Here is a 21,671-nt window from a genome sequence, read left to right as displayed (position 1 = left end):
CAACCTGGGCAACAGAGTGAGACCCTATCTACAAAAAACAAAAAAGAATTGAGTGCAAATTGAAGTGATAGTGTTATTTCTATGGCATCGTTTTCTGATTTTGATTAGAACCAGAGATGGGGTCTCATTGATGCTTAGGCTGGTCTTGAGCCCCTGAGCCCAAGAGATCCTCCTGCCTCTGGAGTAACTGGGACTATGAGTGTGTGTAATCATGCCCAACCTCTGCCATAAATATTTCTAACAAACTTGATTATATTAGCTTTCTAGTCTATGGTATCTTAAAATTGAGAGGTGTGAGATGAATTGGTGCCGACAGAAGAATTAGATATAAAAGCCGGTGAATATGGGTGATAAAACCTAAAAAGCCATAGGAACTGGAGCATGCAACTCACACCTTTTAGTAGCTACTGATGACAAAGCTATAAAAAGATCACGATAATTGGGCTGGGTGCTGTGGCTTGCACCGATAATCCCAGTAACCTACGATGCCGCCATTGCATTCCAGTTACAGAGTAAGAGCCTGTTTCTTTAAAAAAAAAACTATATATAATGGTGTTAATTTATGATCATTTTAAGTCGCTAAGGTGCATTTTTCCAGTGCACTAGCTTCAAAGAAACATTCAGGTGTTTTTCATCAATATTTGCAGTAAAATTTTCACATAAGAATATTGGATTAAGAAGGAAAACCGATATCTGGTGTTCAAAGAGGGAACTCTTAGGCCATCTAAAAGCTGATATGAGAGTTAGACTCGTTTAACTAAAGGTACTTTTGTTGAGTGCTATGTGCTGACTACGTAGTAGACCAAAGACCAGTAAGAGTTTGTTTTTGCCCACTAGGAAATCAGGATAAAATAGAGGAGACTTTTGTAAATATATAATGACAATAAAATGTAATAAATGCTAATGCTGGAGGGACTGTGCAAGGTAGAATGAAGGTTCAAAAGACCATATGTACCTTATGAAGATGCTGGTGGTAGATTGGAGAATAGATCCAGGGAATTATGTTCAGACTAGTTTCAAGATTATTATATAATAATGACCGTACAAGAAAGGAGGGCCTGAACTAGGACCTTGCTGTGGATAGAAAATAAGAGGATAGGGATTTTCTTTGAACAGTTTGAAACTTTGAACAGTTTTTGTTTGTTGCTAAGATTGAAGCATTGAAGATTTTTCCAGAAAACTTAACTAAAATGCAGGGGTATGTTACTGTTTGAGACAGGTATTCGCCATCGATAAAAGTTTTCTTTTTTGGAAAGCTGACTTTGGTAAGGTAGAAAAATTTTTAATATTGACTTTGCGGTTGGGTAGGAGGTATTACATATTGTGATTGACCGCAAATTGAAACTTTTGCCTTAACTTTATCCTGCCAAGAATACAAGAGTAGTAGGCTTTAATTAATGAACTAATGTATTTTGAAGAGTCCATTATCAAGCTTTGATTTTCACTCTACTTTGTTCCGGAAGTCAAGAAACTGTGGCATTTTTTTGAGGCCAGGCGCAGTGGCTCGAGCCTGTAATCCCAGCACTTTGGGAGGCTAAGGTGGGCGGATCACGAGGTCAGGAGTTCAAGACCAACCTGGCCAAGATGGCGAAACCCCATCTCTACTAAAACTATGAAAATTAGCCGGGCGTGGTGGCGCATACCTGTAATCCCAGCTACTTGGGAGGCTGAGGCAGAGAATTGCTTGAACCCGGGAGGTGGAGGTTGCAGTGAGCTGAGAACACACCACTGCCCTCCAGCCTGGGCAACAGAGCGAGACTCCTTCTCAAAAAAAAAAAAAAAAAAAAAATCCAGGCACGGTGGGTCACACCTGTAATCCCAGCACTTTGGGAGGCCGAGGCGGGCGGATCACCTGAGTTCGGGAGTTCGAGACCAGCCTGACCAACACGGAGAAACCCCGTCTCTACTAAAAATACAAAACTAGCCGGGCATGGTGGCCCATGCCTGTAATCCCAGCTACTCGGGAGGCTGAGGCAGGAGAATTGCTTGAACCCAGGAGGGGGAGGTTGCAGTGAGCCGAGATCGTGCCATTGCACTCCAGCCTGGGCAACTCGAGTGAAACTCTGTCTCAAAAAAAACTATGGCATTTTTAAAAAAGTTTATAACAGCTAGGTTTAATGCCAACTGTCCTGGGATGCTCCAGGCTGTCTCCCAATTCTTAAGCAGCAGCATCCTGACAATAGAGTAATTTTCTTTCTTCCCCAATTCATCCTTACAAAGCATCTCACTGACTTTTGACCAACAGAGCAAATAAATTGTTGCATTTTTTTTTCTGAGTCGGCTTGCTACAGAATTTGTTGCATTCTTAAGGTATCTTTATTTGTGAAATTTGCAAAGGCCAATTAAAGCAGTCAACAAGGAGGATAGATCAAAGAAGAATTTTGGAAGTGTTTTGGATATTATGTAAATCTTAAGTGAAGCCTGGAACTAGGAATTTGGAGGAAGCTGCCTCATTCAGTATTCTTGAAGGTATTTGTATAACTGTAAAAAGCATCACTGAAACTGAGAGACACTGCAGAGTAAGTGAATCTAGAAATTTCTCTTGCAAACTGATAATATTGCTAGACGTTTCTCGGAAGCTCAGCAAAGTAGATTTTTATAAAAATGGAAGAATAAGACGTCATTGAAACTGTCCCTCTCCCAACATTTAGCATTCAAAAACTTCTGAGAGGCATTTATCTGAACATTACTGAACTTTTTTTTTCTTTGTGGCAGATGACCCTAATTTTCAGTGCAAATTCAAAGGTCTCTGGAGTAAGGAAAAAGATCTATGTATGCCCTAGGAAGATTCACCAGGAAAAGATGGCATGTTGTGTCCAAACTTCATTAAACTAAGAGTCAAAGAAACTTCAGCCAGTCCAGCCCATGAAGAAAAATACCTCAAAGGAACATTTACATCACAGTTCACATTGTTTAGTTTTATATGGTTAATAAACATTTTGAAGAGCATATATTTGTTCTGATTTTTGATGTAGTTATGGTATGAAATTGGTTTCCAGGCCTGGAATTCCAATTTATGCTAATTCATTATGCCAATGGGAAATACAGGTTTTTTTTGCTTGTTTTTGTTTTTTTGTTTTTGAGATGGAGTCTTGATCTGTTGCCCAGGCTCCAGTGCAGTGGCGCAATCTTGGCTCACCACAACCTCCACCTGCTGGTTCAAGCGATTCTCCTGCCTCAGCCTCCCAAGTAGCTGAGACTACAGGCACCTGCCACCATGCCCGGCTAATTTTTGTATTTTTACTAGAGACAAGGTTTCACTATGTTGGCCAGGCTTGTCTCGAACTCCTGACCTTGTGATCTGCCCGCCTCGGCCTCCCAAAGTGCTGGGATTACAGGTGTGAGCCACCGCACCCGGCTTGGAAATATAGGTTTGGTATACAATTCAATTTAGGATGATTATACAGGAGAGGAGGAACTTTTTTGCAGGTGAGAGTATGAAGGCTCAAGGGAGTAAAATAATTTAGGAAATCAATTTAGTAGGTAGCAGAGTCAGAATTCCAACTCAGATCTCATAACAAAGAATCATGCTTTTTCTAGACATATGAAAGTTGAAGACAAATACTAATTAAAGAGGCGATCTCCAATCTTTTGGGCACCAGGGTCTGGTTTTGTGGAAGATAATTTTTTTACTGGGGTTGGGGTGTTGCAGGGGAATGGTTTCAAGATGATTCAAGCACATTACATTTATTGTGCACTTTATTTCTATTATTATTACATTGTAATATGTAATGAAATAATTATACAACTCACCATAATGTAAGTCAGTGGGAGCCCTGAACTTGTTTTCCTGCAACTAGATGGTCCTGTCTTGGGGTGATGAGAGACAGTGACATATCATCAGGGATTAGGTTTTTACAAGAAGCATGCAACCTAGATCCCTCGCATGTGCAGTTCACAATAGAGTTCGTGCTCCTATGAGAATCTAATGCCACAGCTGATCTGATGGGAGGTGGAGCTCAGGTGATAATGCAAGAAATCGGGAGCAGCTGTAAATACAGATGAAGCGTCTCTGGCTTGCCAGCTGCTCACCTCCTGCTCTGTGGCCCAGTTCCTAACAGGCCACGAACTGGTACCATGGGGGTTTTGCCATTAATTCAGGGGTTGAGGACCCCTGATTTAAAAGACAGAGTTCAGGCAGCAAAGGAGAGTAAGAAGGTGCAGGCTGAGAATTAGGAGAACTGGATGGAATCTGACAGAGAACAAGAGAATTTTGAAGGAGAAATTGATTAACTGTGACTAAGACAGAAAAGATTGAACAATGACTCAAAGCTCTGTGAAGGTATCTAGAGTTCATTAGAAGATATTTGGTGAGTGGTGTCAGTACAGGGGAAACAACCAGATTACAATGGGTTGAGATGTAAATGGGAGATGAGGGAATAGAGATAGCAAGCACAGATCATTTGCAAGAAGGATTACTGAAAGAGAAGGGGAAGGGAGGAGAGGGCTATAATTAGAGGGGAATCTTCTTTGGGTTTTGCTGGGGTGTTTTGTTTTGTTTTGTTTTGCTGAGATAGGGTCTCACTTTGTAGCCCAGGCTGGAGTACAGTGGCCCAATTTCAGCTCACCACAGACTCGACCTCCCAGGCTCAAATGATCTTCCTGCCTCAGTCTTTCAAGTAGCTGGCGACACAAGTGTGCACCACCATGCCTGGCTAATTTGTGTATTTTTGGTAAAGCCAGGGTTTTGCCATGTTGCCCAGGCTGGTCTCAAACTCCTGGGCTCAAGTGATCTGCCCGATTAGGCCTCCCGAAGTGCTGGGATTACAGGTGCGAGCCACCATACCTGGCCTGGGTTTTGCTGATTTTGGTATTATTTATCTTCTACGTGCTAAGTGTTTTACATACATAATGACATTTAATCCTCATAAGAACTCTGTGACAAAATCCCCATTTTTCAAATGGTTTTTACAGAGGTAAAATGTTTCCCCAATTACAAAGCTACAGCATCAGGCTACAAAGCTACAGCATCAGGATTCAAACCTAAAGTGTTTGGCTGAACCACTAGCCAAATTTGTAGCAAGTTCTCTGAGCCTGGAGAAGAGGAAGAATAAGTGTGAATGAGACAAGTTTTGAGAAGTGCAGGAAATGCGGAGGGGAATTCCAGTTTAATGCCCTCTCCTCTGAAGTTGGAATTGTGTCCCAGGAACTGAAAGTGCCTCAGGGGACTGAGGACAGAGGCACATGTACAGAAGGAATGCCTCCTCACTATGCTGCCACTGCCTTCTTTCCTTCTGGATGAAGTAGTTAAGTCTTCAGAGGGCCTGGAGCGGTGGCTCATGCCTGTAATCCCAGCACTTTGGGAGGCCGAGATGGGTGGATCATTTGAGGTCAGGAGTTCAAGACCAGCCTGGTCTTTAGTAGAGGTCCCGCCTCTACTAAAAATACAAAAATTAGCCAGGTGTGGTGGCAGGTGCTGTAAGCCCAGCTACTTTGGAGGCTGAGGCAGAAGAATCACCTGAACCTGGGAGCTGTAGGTTTCGGTGAGCTGAGAACGTGTCACTGCACTCCAGCCTGGGTGAGTCTTTAGAGTATACTATATAGATATTTAAAGCAGCGTTTCAAGAAGTTTTTATGATTAGAGAAATTTATGTGTTATAATAAAGTAAGAAAAAAAAACCAGCAAACAAAATTGTACACATGGGATTGTTGTTAAAGCATTAAAAGAATGAAGGCCAACAACAGCTGTAATTTATGTGACTGGTGGGATTACTGAAGCTTTCCCACTCCTTTTTCCTTTTAAAAAATATTTGAGGCCGGGGCCGGGCGCGGTGGCTCACACCTGTAATCCCAGCACTTTGGGAGGCCAAGGTGAGCAGATCACCTGAGGTCGGGGGTTTGAGACCACCCTGACCAACATGGAGAAACACCCGTCTCTACTAAAAATACAAAATTAGCTGGGCATGGTGGTGCATGCTTGTAATCCCAGCTACTGTGGAGACTGAGGCAGGAGAATCGCTTGAACCCGGGAGGCAGAGGTTGCAGTGAGCTGAGATCATGCCATTGCACTCCAGCCTGGACAATAAGAGCGAAACTCCGTCTCAAAAAAAAAACTCTTGAACTCAAGAGTTCGAGACTAGCTTGGGCAACATAGTGAAACCTCCATCTCTACTAAAAATACAAAAATTAGCCAGGCGTGATGGCATGCACCTGTAGTCTCAGCTACTTGGGAGGCTGAGGTGGGAGGATCACCTGAGTCCAGGAGGCGGCAGTTGCAGTGAGCCGAGATCTGCACTCCAGCCTGGATGTCAGAGCAAGACCCTGTCTCACACACACACACACACACACACAAACAAACAAACAAACAAAAAGTTATTAACATATGCAGTCAATAGAAATTGAGCAAGTCACCTGGCTTGCAAAGATTTGTCCAATAATCATCCTCTACTCCCCCCACAAATTTCTAATAATGGGCACCACTCCCTTGAGTACAGGGGTACCTATATGATCTGGGCTGGACCAAATGGAGTTTATCCTGGAACCTTGCAGATGCTCCAGTTGCTGGCAAAGATAAGGAGGCCAAGCTGCATAGCAAAAGCCGATTTGCAGGTGAAGTGAATGAAACAACACAGAAGCAGAATTGAGAAATGAGGAGGGCAAGATCTGAGAACATCTGAGTCCCCGAAGCCAATCTTAGTTTGGTTCCATGAGCCTATACATATTCCTCTTTTGGCTTAAGCTATTTTAAGGTGAGTCAGTTGCTTGAAATGAAAAGAGCTTGCCTAATGCAACATATTTTTCTAAACTTGTAGCCATGAGTTAAATCATCTAGATACTGTATTGTTGCCAGAAAAATGGGTCTTGATCCAGACCCCAAGAGAGGGTTCTTAGATCTTGTGTAGGAAGGAATTCAAAGTGAGTCACAGAGTGCAGTGAGAAGAGGTAGTTTACTGAAAGCTACTGTCAGCTGGGAGCAGTGGCTCATGCCTGTAATCCCAGCACTTTGGGAGGCTGAGGCGGGTGGATCATCTGAGGTCAGGAGTTTGAGATCAGCCTGACCAATATGGTGAAACCCTGTTTCTACTAAAAAATACAAAAATTAGCCGGGTGTGGTGGCATGCGCCTGTAGTCCCAGCTACTTGGGAGGCTGAGACAGGAGAATTGGTTGAACCCGGGAGGCGGAGGTTGAAGTGAGCTGAGATTGTGCCACTGCACTCCAGCCTGGGCGACAGAGCGAGACTCCATCTCAAAAAAAAAAAAAAAAAAAAGAAAGCTACTGTTACAGAGTAGAACATCCTCAGAAGGCAAGAGGAGGAACACCTCATCTTTAAGTTTTTCTTATATAGAGGTCTTGTCTACATAAAAGCTAGGCTAAGATGTGTCTACATGAGAGTAGGTTGACAGCATCACAAAATTTATTATTCTGTTGATTTAAAGAAAGCTATCCTTGACATTCTAGTGTGTAAGTACCTCAAAGTATAACTATAATTATATTTTGGGTTTTTCGCTTTTTTTTGGGGGGGGACAGGGTCTCATTCTCTCACCCAGCTGGAATGCAGAGGCACAATCTCAGCTCGCTGCAACCTTCACCTCCCGGGCTCAAGTGATCTTCCCACCTCAGCCTCCTGAGTAGCTGGGACCACAGGCGCACACCACCATGCCTGGCTAATTTTTGTTTACTTTCATAGAGATGGGGTCTCGCTATGTTGCCCAGGCTGGTCTCAAACTCCTGGGCTCAAGGAATGCTCCTGCCTTGGCCTCCAAAATGCTGGGATTACAGGCATGAGCCACTGCATCTGGCCATTATAATTATCTTGAAAGCATATATTGTTATGGGTATTGAGACATCTGGACTTTTAGTTGTAGGAGTATGTCCTTGCAGGTATCTTTAAGATGTTTCCTCAACTGTAAACAGCTTATGAGTGGCAAGGAATGTGCCTTGGCTAGTTTTAAGATGGAGTTTAGGCCAGGCACGGTGGCTCCTGCCTGTAATCCTAGCATTTTGGAAGGCCAAGGTGGGTGGATCACCTGAGGTCAGGAGTTCAAGACCAGCCTGGCCAACATGGTGAAACCTCATTGCTACTAAAAATACAGAAATTAGCCAGGCATGGTGGCATACGCCTGTAATCCCAGCTACTCAGGAGGCTGAGGCAGGAGAATCGCTTGAACCCGGGAGGCGGAGGTTGCAGTGAGCTGAGATCGTGCCACTGTACTCCAGATTGTGCCACTGTACTCTGGGTGACAGAGTGAGACTCTGTCTCAAAAAAAAAAAAAAAAAGATGGAATTGATTTTAAAATGATATCACTCTGATTCTCCTTCCCTAACAGCATGACTGAGGATTGCAAAGATCTGAGGGTCCCCGGGTTCATTCCTTGGTTGAGGTTTCTGCTGTGTCAAGAATGGCATATGATAGCAGCAGACCCTGCAGCATCTCCTCCTGGCCTGCCTCACTTTCGTCGTTACATGTACTTATAGCATTAATTTTCTAGTGGCTTACTTGGTGCAAAGCACCAGGCACAGCAGTTCCAGAAAGAATTTTACTGCTAGACCTTGATTTCTGTTGAACAGGATTAGACATCCCATAGTTCCATTAACAATTAAAGAGACCTATGCAGCCAGGTGATTTGGACGATAAAATGTGCAGTTTGTTTTCCTGTCTGTCACACACTATTGCTACGAGTATCGAACAGCCTGTTCTTGGGGAGTGAAAATGGAGATAAAAGCTCATGAGGCGGGCCAGGCACGGTGGCTCATACCTGTAATCCCAGCACTTTGGGAGGCCGAGGTGGGCGGATCACGAGGTCAGGAGTTTGAGACCACCCTGACCAACGTGGTGAAACCCCATCTCTACTAAAAATGCAAAAATTAGCTGGGCATGATGGTGCACGCCTGTAATCCCAGCTACTCAGGAGGCAAAGGCAGGAGAATCACTTGAACCCAGGAGGTGGAGGTTGCAGTGAGCCGAGATCACACCACTGCACTCCAGCCTGGGTGATAGAGTGAGACTCCATCTAAAAAAAAACCCATGAGGACTCTTAAATTTGTATTTGAAATTGGGAAAAGGTTGTATTTCAAGGCTTCTCAGTCTTTATTATTATTATTATTATTTGGAGATAGGGCCTCACTCTGTCACTCAGACTGGAGTGCAGTGGCACAATCACGGCTCACTGTAGCCTTGAACTCCTAGGCTCAAGCTATCCTCCTGCCTCAGCCTCCAGAGTAGCTAGGACTACAGGCATGCACCACTATGTCTAGCTAATTTTAAAATTTTTTGTAGAGATGGGGTCTTGCTGTGTTGCCCTGGCTGGCCTCAAACTCCTAGGCTCAAACAATCCTCCTGCCTCGGCCTCCCAAAGTGCTGGGATTACAGGCATGAACCACCACACGCAGGCTTAAGCTTCCTCATTAAAAGATGGAGCAAAATACTGAAGCTGGGGAAGACAGAGGACCTGGCTCCACCACGTGCTTCCCAAACAGATTCCTGGCTTCGACACTGAAGGGACCAGAGCATACAGGGAAATGGCACTTATGTTTACTTTGCTGATTCAATTTTTTAGTTCATTTTTTTCAATCAACTTTTTTTTTTAAATTTTTATTTTTATTTTTTTAGACAGAGTCTCACTCTGTTGACCAGGCTGGAGTGCAGTGGCACAATCTTGGCTCACTGCAGTCTCAACCTCTCAGGCTCAAGCCATCTTCACACCTCAGCCTCCCAAGTAGCTGGGACTACAGGCTTCTGTCACCATGCTTAGCTAATTTTTGTTTGTAGAAACGGGATTGTTGTCTAGGCTGGTCTCAAAGTCCTGAGCTCAAGCCATCTGCCCACCTTGGCCTCCCAAAGTGCTGGGATTGCAGGTGTGGAACACCATGTGCAGCAACATTTACTTTAAGGACTTGCACTGTGCTAGTCCTTGCACCCTCATGTCTCCTGCGCCATCCTCCTGCTCCCAGTGTTCTGGTGCTGTCTCCTCTGTGCCCAGGCCTCTGTGCCTGAGACTTGAGCAATGTCAACCCCAGGTCCCCTTCTTTCTCCTGGTACCTGAATGCTGAGCAGTTACTGGCTAGTGCTAGACACAGATACAAATACAAACAAGATAATCCTTCCTCCTTCTCCATTGTACACAGTTTAGTGGAGGTATTAGGCAGAAACAACTAGCCATATACAATAAAATAATGTTCTTTTGTGGCCAGCGTAGGTCACTATGGGGACCAAATGGTAAGCAATTAATCCACGGGATAAAGAGCTGGGTATTGCTGTTCCCAGGAGAGGCGACACCTCATCTACGGCTTGAAAGATGGGTAAGAGTTTGCCAAGTGGATGAGGCAGAAGGGTTTCCTAGGTAGAGGGATCCATCATCATGAACAAGGCCCAGAGGAATGCAGCTGTACAGGTTATTAGGGTGGCAAGAGCATAGTGTGTTTCACTGCCAGTGAAGCCAGTTTCACTGCCAGATTCATGTTTTCCATTGCTGGGTTTCAATTCTGCAATAAGCAACTTCTGAAAAATATGAATTTCTGTTTATTCTTGTTCAGACAAAAGCTGAAAATATTGATGAATGAGCAAATGAAAGGAATGTATATAAGAGAGCTTAGGCTTTTTCCATCAAGGAATGAGTCACAACAACCCTAGGAAGAAAAGAAGAGAAGGACTTGTGTCACCATTGCAATGTTGTCCTCTTCGGAGCCCCATCTTCTTCTGGCAAGGGCCCAGAGCAGCTGCTCTTGCTGCAACACCAGCTCTGCTGTCTGCTCCTTCAGCAGGCTTGATCTAGGCACTGTCCCTCATGTCCCCTGCACCATCCTCCTGTCCCCAGTGTTCCTGGTGCTGCCTCCTCTGAGCCCAGGCCCTTGTGCCTGAGTCTTGAGCATTACCACCCACAGGTCCCCTTAGGTCCCTTCCTATCTCCTGGTTCCCGAATGCTGAACGGCCCCAGCAGAGACAGAGCTGCAGGCTGGTGGTGGAGGGCAGAGCTGTACTTCGGAGCCGAACATTTCTTCCCCTTTGGCAGAGCAGCTGCTTCTCTATCTTTCTTACTCTTTGGTGCCCAGACAGGACCAGGAAGAATCTAGCTCCCTCCCCGACAGGAAGTAGTATGCATATTTCCTGCTGAGCCCCAAGAGTGTTGCTGGTGTGAGGTTGACTGGAGGACTTTCCCACAGGCTGGGTTTGCGGTTTAATGTGAAAGCTGAAACTAGAGGAGGAGATGCTAACCAATGTGGCCAGAAGGTGAATAAGAGCTCAAACCTTAGGGAGCAGCAAAGGCCAGTGCAGGTGTCAAATTCAATTGCAAGCCAGAGGCAGAAGGCTTGGATCCCGGCTTGCACCTGGAGTGAGTGGGAAGGGCCTGGGACAATCACTGCCCACTCTCAGCTGCCCACTTGTCAGTTGCATGCAGTTGGTCTGTCACACAGGCTCATGCATGAGCACATACACACACGCGCACACACACACACACACACATTGGCTCACACATCTAGGGGGGCAGAAAATACCCTCACCCGGGGAGGGACCCAGACCCATGTGGGGAGTCTGCAACACAAACGCCCCTTCCCCTCACCTATTCTTCTGCACCAGGTTTGTTTGTTTGTTTGTTTGTTTTTTGGTTTTTTTTTTTTTTTTTTGAGACAGGGTTTTACTCTGGTCACCCAGGCTGGAGTGCAGTGGTGCGGTCTTGACTCACTGCAACCTCTGCCTCCTGGGTTCAAGCGATTCTCCTGCCTCAGCCTCCTGAATAGCTGGGATTACCGGAGTTACTGTGCCCGGCTAGTTTTAGTATTTTTGTAGAGATGAGGTTTTGCCATATTGGCCAGGCTGATCTTGAACTCCTGGGCTCAAGAGATCCGCCTGCCTTGGCCTCCCAAAGTGCTGGGATTACAGGCGTGAGCCACCATGCCCGGCTGCACCAGATCTTAGAAGGAAACCCTTCCTCAACCTCCAGTCTTCTTACGGAGCACGTGCAGATTTACATCTGTAGATGTTTCCCTTCCAGAAGACTTCAAGGCTCTCCCTTTGGGCATAATAAGAAAAGAGATCAACTAAGAGGGAGCGAACACAGAGGGCAGGGTTTGGGTAGACACTTTTGCAAGCAGCCTGGGAGAGGGGCTGAGGCCTTGGAAGCCAGGAGACGGAGGACAGCCCAGGGGCCTGAGGGACTGACAGAGCAAGGAGAGAGGGCTTAGCCATGTTCTTAGGTGTTTTGGCACATGACCTCATTATCACGGGCAACGTGCTAAGGCTATTTGACTGTGTTGTGGGAAAGAATTGAAAAACACTTAGCGGCTGGGCATGATGGCTCACCCCTGTAATCCCAGCACTTTGGGAGGCCAAGGCAGGGAGATGGCTTGAGCCCAGGAGTTTGAGACCAGCCTGGGAAACATGGCGAAACCCCGTTTCTACTAAAAATACAGAAATTAGCCGGATGTAGTGGCATATTCCTGCAATCCCAGCTACTTGGAAGGCTGAGGCAGGAGTATCGCTTGAACCCAGGAGGTGAATGTTGTAGTGAGCCAACATCGTGCCACTGCACTCCAGCCTGGGTGATAGAGTGAGATTCTGTCTCAAGAAAAAAAGAAAAAAAAATTACTTAGCAATGATGTAGTAATCCCCACTAGGGTGGCTGCCCATATTCTAATTCTAATATTCTAATTGCAGTCCAAATTCTAATATTATTTTTCTTTTCTTTTCTTTTCTTTTCTTTTTTTTTTTGAGACAGAGTTTCGCTCTTGTTGCCCTGGAGTGCAGTGGCACGATCTCAGCTCACTGCAACCTCCGCCTCCCGGGTTCAAGCGAATCTCCTGCCTCAGCTTCCTGAGTAGCTGGGATTACAGGCGCCTGCCACCACGCCCAGCTAATTTTTTTGTATTTTTTAGTAGAGACGGGGTTTCACTATGTTGGCCAGGCTGGTCTCGAACTCCTGACCTCAGGAGATCCACCCGCCTCGGCCTCCTAAAGTGCTGGGATTACAGGCGTGAGCCACCGCGCCTGGCCCCAAATTCGAATATTCTTACACATCCTTCTACCCTGGAAATTGTCCTTGTTACACAGGGTGAGTGCCCAATGACCAGGTCTGTACTATATGACCCTGTCTCCATGGCATATAGCTAATTGGTCCAGTGGCAGACTTGAATCAAGAGGTCTCATCAGATCTCTTCACAGCCCAACCACCAATAGTTTGGGGGTCTCCCTCTGAGCCAAGCCAGGCCAGAGTCCCTTCGCAGAGCACAGTGAGAATAGACCAGTCCCTCTCTGCCAGTGGCAGGTGGGATGTGAATGAGGCCAGGGAGCTAAGGACACTCAGTCACACTGAGGAGTTCAGGCAGTGGTGGGGAAAGTTGAAGGCAGCATGCAGAGGAAACCAGAGAACTAGACACTGAATCCTTGGTTCCTTTCGTGTCTGACCAAGGTCCCAAATCAGAGTTTCCCTTTTATTCTTCTGGTTTCGTTGCTACTTGAAACACTCAGTTATCCTTCCAACCAGCTTCAACCCCCGCTTTGCCTTCTTAAAGTAGTTGGTTAGGTTTTTGTTTCTTGCACCACACACCAAGAAAACAGATGACAAACTGAGTAGGTTAAATTAATGTTATCCAAAACTTTGTTCATCCTGAGACCTCAGATTACTTTGCATCCCTCAATCACAGTGGCACCCAGGAGGGGCTGTGTCAATAGGGACTGCTTTTCCCCTAGCCAGTTTTGGAAGCTCCATTACCAGAGCTGGTGTCTCACTTTCTAGAAAATTCTCAGTCCATTTACATAAGACCTGGAACTGCCTGGTAAGAGCCCACAGTTCAAAAGGTGATATAAGACCCTCCTGGAGTGTCTTCAGAGGATATGCTGGGTCTCATATCTGTTTTCAGCTTTACACATGACTCAGCCTCTCTTTTTTTTTTCTTTTTCTTTTTCTTTTTTTTTTTTTTTTTTGTGGTTGAGATGGAGTCTGGCTCTGTCACCCAGGCTGGAGTTTAGTGGCGTGATCTTAGCTCACTGCAACCTCCACCTCCCAGGTTCAAGTGATTCTCGTGCCTCAGCCTGCTGAGTAGCTGGGACTACAGGCACCTGCCACCACACCTGGCTAATTCTTTAATTTTATTTATTTATTTATTTATTTTTGAGACAGAGTCTCGCTCTGTCACCCAGGCTGGAGTGCAGTGGCACGATCTCAGCTCACTGCAACTTCTGCCTGCCAGGTTCAAGCGATTCTCCTGCCTTAGCCTCCTGAGTAGCTGGGATTACAGGCGCCCACCACCATGCCCAGCTAGTTTTTGTATTTTTAGTAGAGACAGGGTTTTACCATGTTGTCCACGCTGGTCTGGAACTCCTGACCTCATGTGATTCACCTGCCTTGGCCTCCCAAAGTGCTGGGATTACAGGCGTGAGCCACTGCACCTGGCCAGCCTCTTCTTATAGTATGCTTAATATCTGCATCAAAGCAAAATACATTTCTAAACATGCAAACAAATACACTGCACCCACTTACAAGACAATTGCTCTCTACTCCATGATTCGTGTCTATGGCCATTACAAGGTGGGCTGATGGCCAAGGCACAGCATGTCCTCCTGAAATCATCTGTGGGAGGAGAATTCACAGTTGAGCAACTCAGGACTTGAAGGAGAAAATAAGATTATAAATACTTTTATATTCATCAACTTGCTGAATAAAAGGGATATTTGGGACATTTTAATACATCTTAAATTAGTAATGATGAGTACTATTCAAATTTCCTTTTCTGTCCAGAGGGAGGTGACATCTGTTGGTCTTTGTCTTTTTTTTTTTTTTTTTTTTTTTTGAGATCGAGTCTTGCTCTCACCCAGGCTGGAGTGCAGTGGCACAATCTCAGCTCACTGCAACCTCCACCTCCCGGGTTCAAGCAATTCTCCTGCCTCAGCCTCCCGAGTAGCTGGGATTATGGGTGCATGTCACCACGCCCAGCTGATTTTTGGATTTTTAGTAGAGATGGGGTTTCAACCTTGTTGGCTAGGCTGGTCTTGAACTCCTGACCTCAAGTGATCCACCCACCCCAGCCTCCCAAAGTGCTGGTGTTATAGGCATGAGCCACTGCGCCCGGCCATACATTCTGTCATGTCCCACAGAGTTTAGGGTAGAGAATAGAAAGTTCAATTTGGGACATGCTGAAATTAAGGCCCCTGCAGGGCATGCTAGTAGTGATACCCAATGAGCAATCAAGGCCCCAAATTTAGGTTTGGACATCATTGGCATTTGGGTGGTTGTTGAAACCTTGAGTATGAGTGAGATAATCCAAGAATTTGTAAAATGAAAGGAGAAGTAAACCAAGACAGAGCTCTGGGAACAGCAACATTTATGGGGCTGATGGGAAGAAAAGGAATTAGCGAAGAAGAAGGAGAAAGCGCATTTGAGGAGTTAGAAGAAAATGATGAGTGACCGGCAATTTAATGGCCGCAGGAGAAGAGGATTTCAAGAATGAAGAAGTGGTCAACATAGAGAAGAGGATTAAAAAGATAAGGACTTAGAGGGCTAAGAAGACAAGGGGTCCCTGTAGTTTAGCAACAAGGAAGTCCCTGGCGACATTAGTGGCTTCAGTGGTGTAGTAGAGAGAGAATCCAGATATCAGGGGGTTGAAGACCCTGGCGCCAGTCTACAGGGGAATGGAGCTTTCCCTACGCTGCTCAGCACTACGTGATGTCAAGAAGGTGGAAGGCCTTTTCACAAGATCACAAGATGGTGCCGAAAGTAAAGAAGGAAGCTCCTGCCCCTCCTAAAGCCGAAGCCAAAGTGAAGGCTTTAAAGGCCAAGAAGGCAGCGTTGAAAGGTGTCCACAGCCACAAAAAAAAGAAGATCCACATGTCACCCACTTTCTGGCGGCCCAAGACGCTGCAACTCCGGAGACAGCCCAAATATCCTCGGAAGAGCGCTCCCAGGAGAAACAAGCTTGACCGCTATGCTATCATCAAGTTTCCGCTGACCACTGAGTCTGCCGTGAAGAAGATAGAAGACAACAACACACTTGTGTTCATTGTGAATGTTAAAGCCAACAAGCACCAGATTAAACAGGCTGTGAAGAAGCTCTGTGACATTGATGTGGCCAAGGTCAACACCCTGATTCGGCCTGATGGATAGAAGAAAGCATATGTTCAACTGGCTCCTGATTACGATGCTTTGGATGTTGCCAACAAAATTGGGATCATCTAAACTGAGTCCAGCTGCCTAATTCTAAATATATATATATCTTTTCACCATAAAAAAAAAAAAGAAGATGGAAGGTTAAGGGGACACAGATGTAATGAGATAAGGAAGGGGGAGCTGTGAGAACAGGTGCCTATGTTTGGATAATCGGATTTTGTCAGAGTATTACTTTTAGGTGATGATAAGGCTCAGAGTGTGACCAAGGGGATGAGTGGCCTGAGCAGTAAGAAAGGCTAAGGTCATTGGAGACAAGGGGGTTAGGGACTTTAAGATTAAGATATAGAAGGTGTTATCCACAGGGACACTAAATCACCCAGGATGATGGCAGTATTTCTCCTGGGAAGTCTGTGAGTCAGGGGCCAAAGTCCTCAGTGAATGTAGGGGAAGTGCCGAGGAAAGGAGCCCAAAGAACAGTGGTGATCTGAAAGAGGCAGTGAGGGCGGGGGATGCAGACCACCTTCCTCCTTGTCACATGGTAGGTGGGCTATCTTGATGAAGTTAGCAAGGCCTCATGCCATGTCCTCAGCCAGGTTTCAGTTAAAGCAGAAAGTGGAGGGAGCTCCCATCTATAAATGAACCAAGGTTCCAGGTGATACAGGCTCAGGATGCTGTAGTAACAGCCGGAAACACAGAGGGCAGCATCATCCCAAGAGTACAGGAGAGTCCCACTGTCTGGATTCACTTGCATTTTGGGAGTCAGCCTAGGATGACAGGAAGAGTTGGGGGCATCATGGGGCTGATTGAAGAGGCATTAAAAGAGACCAGGATTGACTTGGCTTCCACGCTATGCAGACCAAGGCCCTAGGCTATGCCTACAGCCTGGTATGCACCAGGTTCCCAACAGAAATTTGGTGAGCCTCTGCAGGGCCTGGCCCTGGTGAGGAGAGGGATAACTAGACCCAAGTCAGAATAGAAGTAGACAGTGGTCTCCTGGACCCCCTGGGTGGATATGTCTTTGTCATGGATTCTGTAGTCGGTCCCCCATCCATTCACACACCGTTCTCTATGGAGGAGCTCTTTAGTTAGGACTGGCTTCACTTCCAGCCTCAGGGGCATGTCCTAAATCAGTTAGAAAAATCCCATCCCCGGGCCCAGTGTTTGGGTCAGGGAATGGCCCAAGCCAGCTCTACCCTCCTCTGTGTGTTGACTTTTCTCTGGTCACAGGGGTTGCTTTAGAGTGAATCTATGACAAACATTGACCCAAACAGATTGAAGCCCAGTAATTTGAAGTGAGATTGAAGTTTAGTGCAAAGATGTAAAATCTTTAAAAACTGCAGCCATTTCTGCCCCTATAAGGAGAAACAGCCTTGTCTGAGTCCATTCTTTTTTTTTTTTTTTTTTTTTTTTGAGGCAGAGTTTTGCTCCTGTCGCCCAGGCTGGAGTGCAGTGGTGCAATCTAGGCTCATTGCAACATTTGCCTCCCAGGTTGAAGCGATTCTCCCGCCTCAGCCTCCAGAGTAGCTGGGATTATAGGCATGCACCACCACACCCGGCTTATTTTGTATTTTTAGTAGAGATGGGGTTTCTCCATGTTGGTCAGGCTGGTCCCGAACTGCTGACCTCAGGTGATCTGCCTGCCTTGGCCTCCCAAAGTGCTGGGATTACAGGCGTGAGCCACTATGCCCGGCTGCCTGGCTAATTTTTTTTTTTTTTTTTGAGACGGAGTCTTGCTCTGTCGCCCAGGCTGGAGTGCAGTGGCGCAATCTCGGCTCACTGCAAGCTCCACCTCCCGGGTTCATGCCATCCTCCTGCCTCAGCCTCCTATTGGGACTACAGGCGCCCGCCACCACGCCCGGCTAATTTTTTGTATTTGTAGTAGAGACGGGGTTTCACTGTGTTAGCCAGGATGGTTTCGATCTCCTGAGCTTGTGATCCGCCCGCCTCGGCCTCCCAAAGTGCTGGGATTACCGGTGTGAGCCACCGCGCCTGGCCTAATTTTTTTTATTATTATCAATTTGTAGTTTTTATAAGCAAGATAGAGCGTCTTGCTTGGTTTCTCAGGCTGATCTCGATTTCCTAGGCTCAAGTGATCCTCCCACCTCAGACTCCCAAATGTTCTTTATTACTGACACCAGTTTGAACTGGATTTTCTGTTACCATGCCTTACCTGAGAGCATCCCAGCTGAGAGAAACATACCTTAGACATCCCTTTGCCCCATTAGCTCCCACCCATCTTCCGGGACCAAGGTATGTATGGAGACTGGGTATGTGTAGATTCTGGAGTTCTCAGCCCTCAGGGGACTGTGATTCTGAAGACAGAGCTGGATGTAAACTGTGAGTCGGGGAAGGGGTCAGTTTTCTCTGTCAGAGACTATTTGACCCCCAGCCCCTATCTTGGTGACTCAGACATTTAGTTATATTTTGTACAATCTTTTGCATGACCACACCTGACTTTCTTAGTAATCTCCCTAAATTCGTTTTCTGTTAATAAGAATGTTTCTTGTCTCTGATCCATACCACGTGGTTATTATGTGCTTTTCCTTCCCACTCTTATTCATTCACTGAATATTTATCAAGTGTCTACCAGGTGGCAGGCACCATTCTGGGCACTGGGGATACATCAGTGAACAAAATAGACAACAATCCATGCCCTTGGGGCTTATAGGATTACGTTCTAATAGGGAGATATAGACAATAAACAAAATAAACAAGTAAAAAATATATAACTTTAAACAGTGATAAAATGGGCCAGGCATGGTGGCTCACTCCTGTAATCCTAGTGCTTTAGGAGGCTGAGGTGTAGGATTGCTTAAGGCTCAGAGTTTGAGACCATCTTGGGGAACACAGTGAGAGCCCTGTCTCTACAAAAAATAAAAATAAAAAATTAGTCAGGCATGGTGGCACATGCCTGTGGCCCTGGGAGGATGGGGCAGGAGGACTGCATGAGCCCAAGAGTTCAAGGCTGCGGTGAGCTATGATCATGCCACAGTACTCCGGCCTGGGTGATAGAGCAAGACCCTGTCTTGAAAAAGGCAATAAAATGCTAAAGTGGAAAATTCAAATCAGGGAGTTTTTTTGTGTGTTTATTTTAGATAGGTTGTATAGGGAAGGCCTCACTCAGAAAGTTGCTTTCACTTTTGTGTAAAGACCTCAATAAACTGAGACATGGACCACGGATGAGTATGGAGGGGAAGATCACTCTCAGTAGAAGCAACAAGTCCAAAGGCCTTGAGGTGGGCACATGTCTGGTGTGTTTGAGGAACGGCAAGGAGGCCAATTCGACCCAGAGGGGTGATGGAAGGGTAGAGGAGGAGGTCACAGAGGTGATGAAGCTGGTCACATGGGGCCTTGTGACTTGCTATTAGTTGGCTGGGTGTGGTGGCTCACACCTGTAAACCCAGCACTTTGGGAGGCTGAGGCTGGTGGATCACTTGAGGCCAGGAGTTCGAGACCAGCACTGGCAACATGGTGAAACCCTGTCTCTACTAAAAATACAAAAATTAGCCAGGTGTGGTGGCGCATGCCTGTAATCCCAGCTACTTGGGAGGCTGAGGCAGGAAAATTGCTTGAACCCGGGAGGCGGATGTTGCAGTGGGCCGAGACGGCACCACTGTACCCCAGCCTAAGTGACAGAGTGAGACTCTGTCTCAAAGAAAAAAAAAAAAAGAATTGCCTTGCTATTAGTTGTTAGAGAAACTACATTATGCGTGTGTGTGGGGAGGGCAGATGGAAAATAAATGGTCAGCTTTGGGCATTTAAATTTTTTTGAGACAGGGTCTTGCTGTGTTGCCCAGGCTGGCGTGCAGGGGTGTAATCATGGCTCACTGCAGCCTCAACTTCCCTGGCTGAAGTGATCCTCCTGCCTTATCCTCCTTAGTAGCTAGAACTTACAGGCGTGTCCCAACAGGCCTGGCTAATTTAAAATTTTTTTTTGTAGAGACAGGGTCTTGCTGTGTTGCCCAGACTGGTCTTTAACTCCTAAACTCAAGTGATCTGCTCGCTTCTGCCTCCCACAGTGATGAGATTACAGGTGTGGGCCATGGTGCCCAGCCGGGACGTTTAAATTTGCAGTGCCTATCAGACATCTAAGTGGAGAGGTCAAGTAGACAGGTGGATATTTGAGTCTGGAGTTCAGGGTTGAGGTTCAGGTTAGGGATTTATTTGAGGCTCACTAGAAAAGTGATGGTAATTAAAACTACAAAACTGGCCGGGTGCAGTGGCTCACACTTGTAATCCCAGCACCTCGGGAGGCTGAGGCGGGTGGATCACTTGAGGTCAGGAGTTCGAGACCAGCGTGGCCAACATGGTGAAACCCTGTCTCTACTAAAAATACAAAAATTAGCCAGGCATGGTGGCAGGTGCCTGTAATCCCAGCTACTTGGGAGGCTGAATCGCTTGAACCCGGGAGGTGGAGGTTGCAGTGAGCTGAGATCGCGCCACTGCACTCCAGGCTGGGCGACAGAGCAAGACTCTGTCTCAGAAAAACAAAACAAAACAAAACAAACAAAAAACTACAAAACTGGATAATCCCACTCAAGACTTTTTGCCTTTATTGTGATGACCGTTTTTCTGAGCTGTGACAGTACTTTAATTCACACGTTTAGATATTATTTAGAAAAGGACTGAGCATGCTGCAAATGAAGACATAACGTTTCATGTCTGGCAGACTCTAGCTTTGAGAAGAGGATGGGGTGAAGCAAACTTTTGGCAATGTCACCTTCCACTGAGGTTAAGTTTTTGTTCAGTTAAGATAAAAAACAGATATTTGACTATATTGCTTCTGCTTAATACATTTCTTGTGGGTCTTAATATGTATATAAAGTAAGTTAATGTAAACGATTCTTCAGTGTTACTGTGTGCATGGTTAAAAGGCAATCAGTTGATGTTCTACCACAGTATGATCTTGCCTCAAGGTTACTGTAGTTTCTGTTCCCTTTGCCTGGATCACTCTTCCCACAGGTGTGAATGAGGTTTGCTCCCTCACTTCATTCATGTTGCTCTGTTCAAATGTCATCTTATCAGGGAGGCTTACCCTGACTAACCAGGCTGATGCAATTAGCACGTCCCATTGCTCATGGTTCTATTTTTCTTCCTACCGCTACCACCACCTTGCATCATGTATATTTGTTTCTTTATTGTCTCTTCCCTCCATTATAGTGAGATCTTACAGTAGTGTTTAACCTGCAATAGGAACTCCCTAATAGCTGTTTGTTGAATCAATGAAGATCACTATATTGCTATTCAAAAGAGTTGTATGGGCCGGGCGCGGTGGCTCACACCTGTAATCCCAGCACTTTGGGAGGCCAAGGCGGGTGGATCACATGGCGAAACCCTGTCTCTACTAAAAACATAAAAATTAGCTGGGTGTGGTGTCACGCGCCTGTAGTCCCAGCTACTCGGGAGGCTGAGGCAGGAGAATTGCTTGAACCTGGGAGGCAGAGGTTGCAGTGAGCCGAGATTGCGCCACTGCATTCCAGCCCGGGGGACAGAGCAGTGGAGTTTGAGACCAGCCTGACCAATATGGTGAAACCCCATCTCTACTAAAAATACAAAAATTAGCAAGGTGTGGTGACGTGTGCCTATAGTCCCAGCTACTCAGGAGGCTGAGACAGGAGAATCACCTGAACCTG

General features: G+C 46.0%; 1 protein-coding gene across 1 annotated transcript; it reads left to right on the top strand.

Annotated features, from left to right (window-relative positions):
* Nucleotides 1-15,636: 15,636 nt before the first annotated feature.
* Nucleotides 15,637-16,138, top strand: LOC129007906 (large ribosomal subunit protein uL23-like). The gene has a single exon (XM_054439277.2). It carries the CDS (start codon nt 15,637-15,639, stop codon nt 16,033-16,035), a length of 399 nt encoding a protein of 132 aa, XP_054295252.1. The 3' UTR covers nt 16,036-16,138.
* The last annotated feature ends 5,533 nt before the right edge of the window (nt 16,139-21,671 follow it).

This window comes from Pongo pygmaeus, chromosome 9, assembly GCF_028885625.2.
Source record: "Pongo pygmaeus isolate AG05252 chromosome 9, NHGRI_mPonPyg2-v2.0_pri, whole genome shotgun sequence".
NCBI lineage: Eukaryota > Metazoa > Chordata > Mammalia > Primates > Hominidae > Pongo > Pongo pygmaeus.
This window is presented reverse-complemented; position numbering and strand designations above follow the sequence as displayed.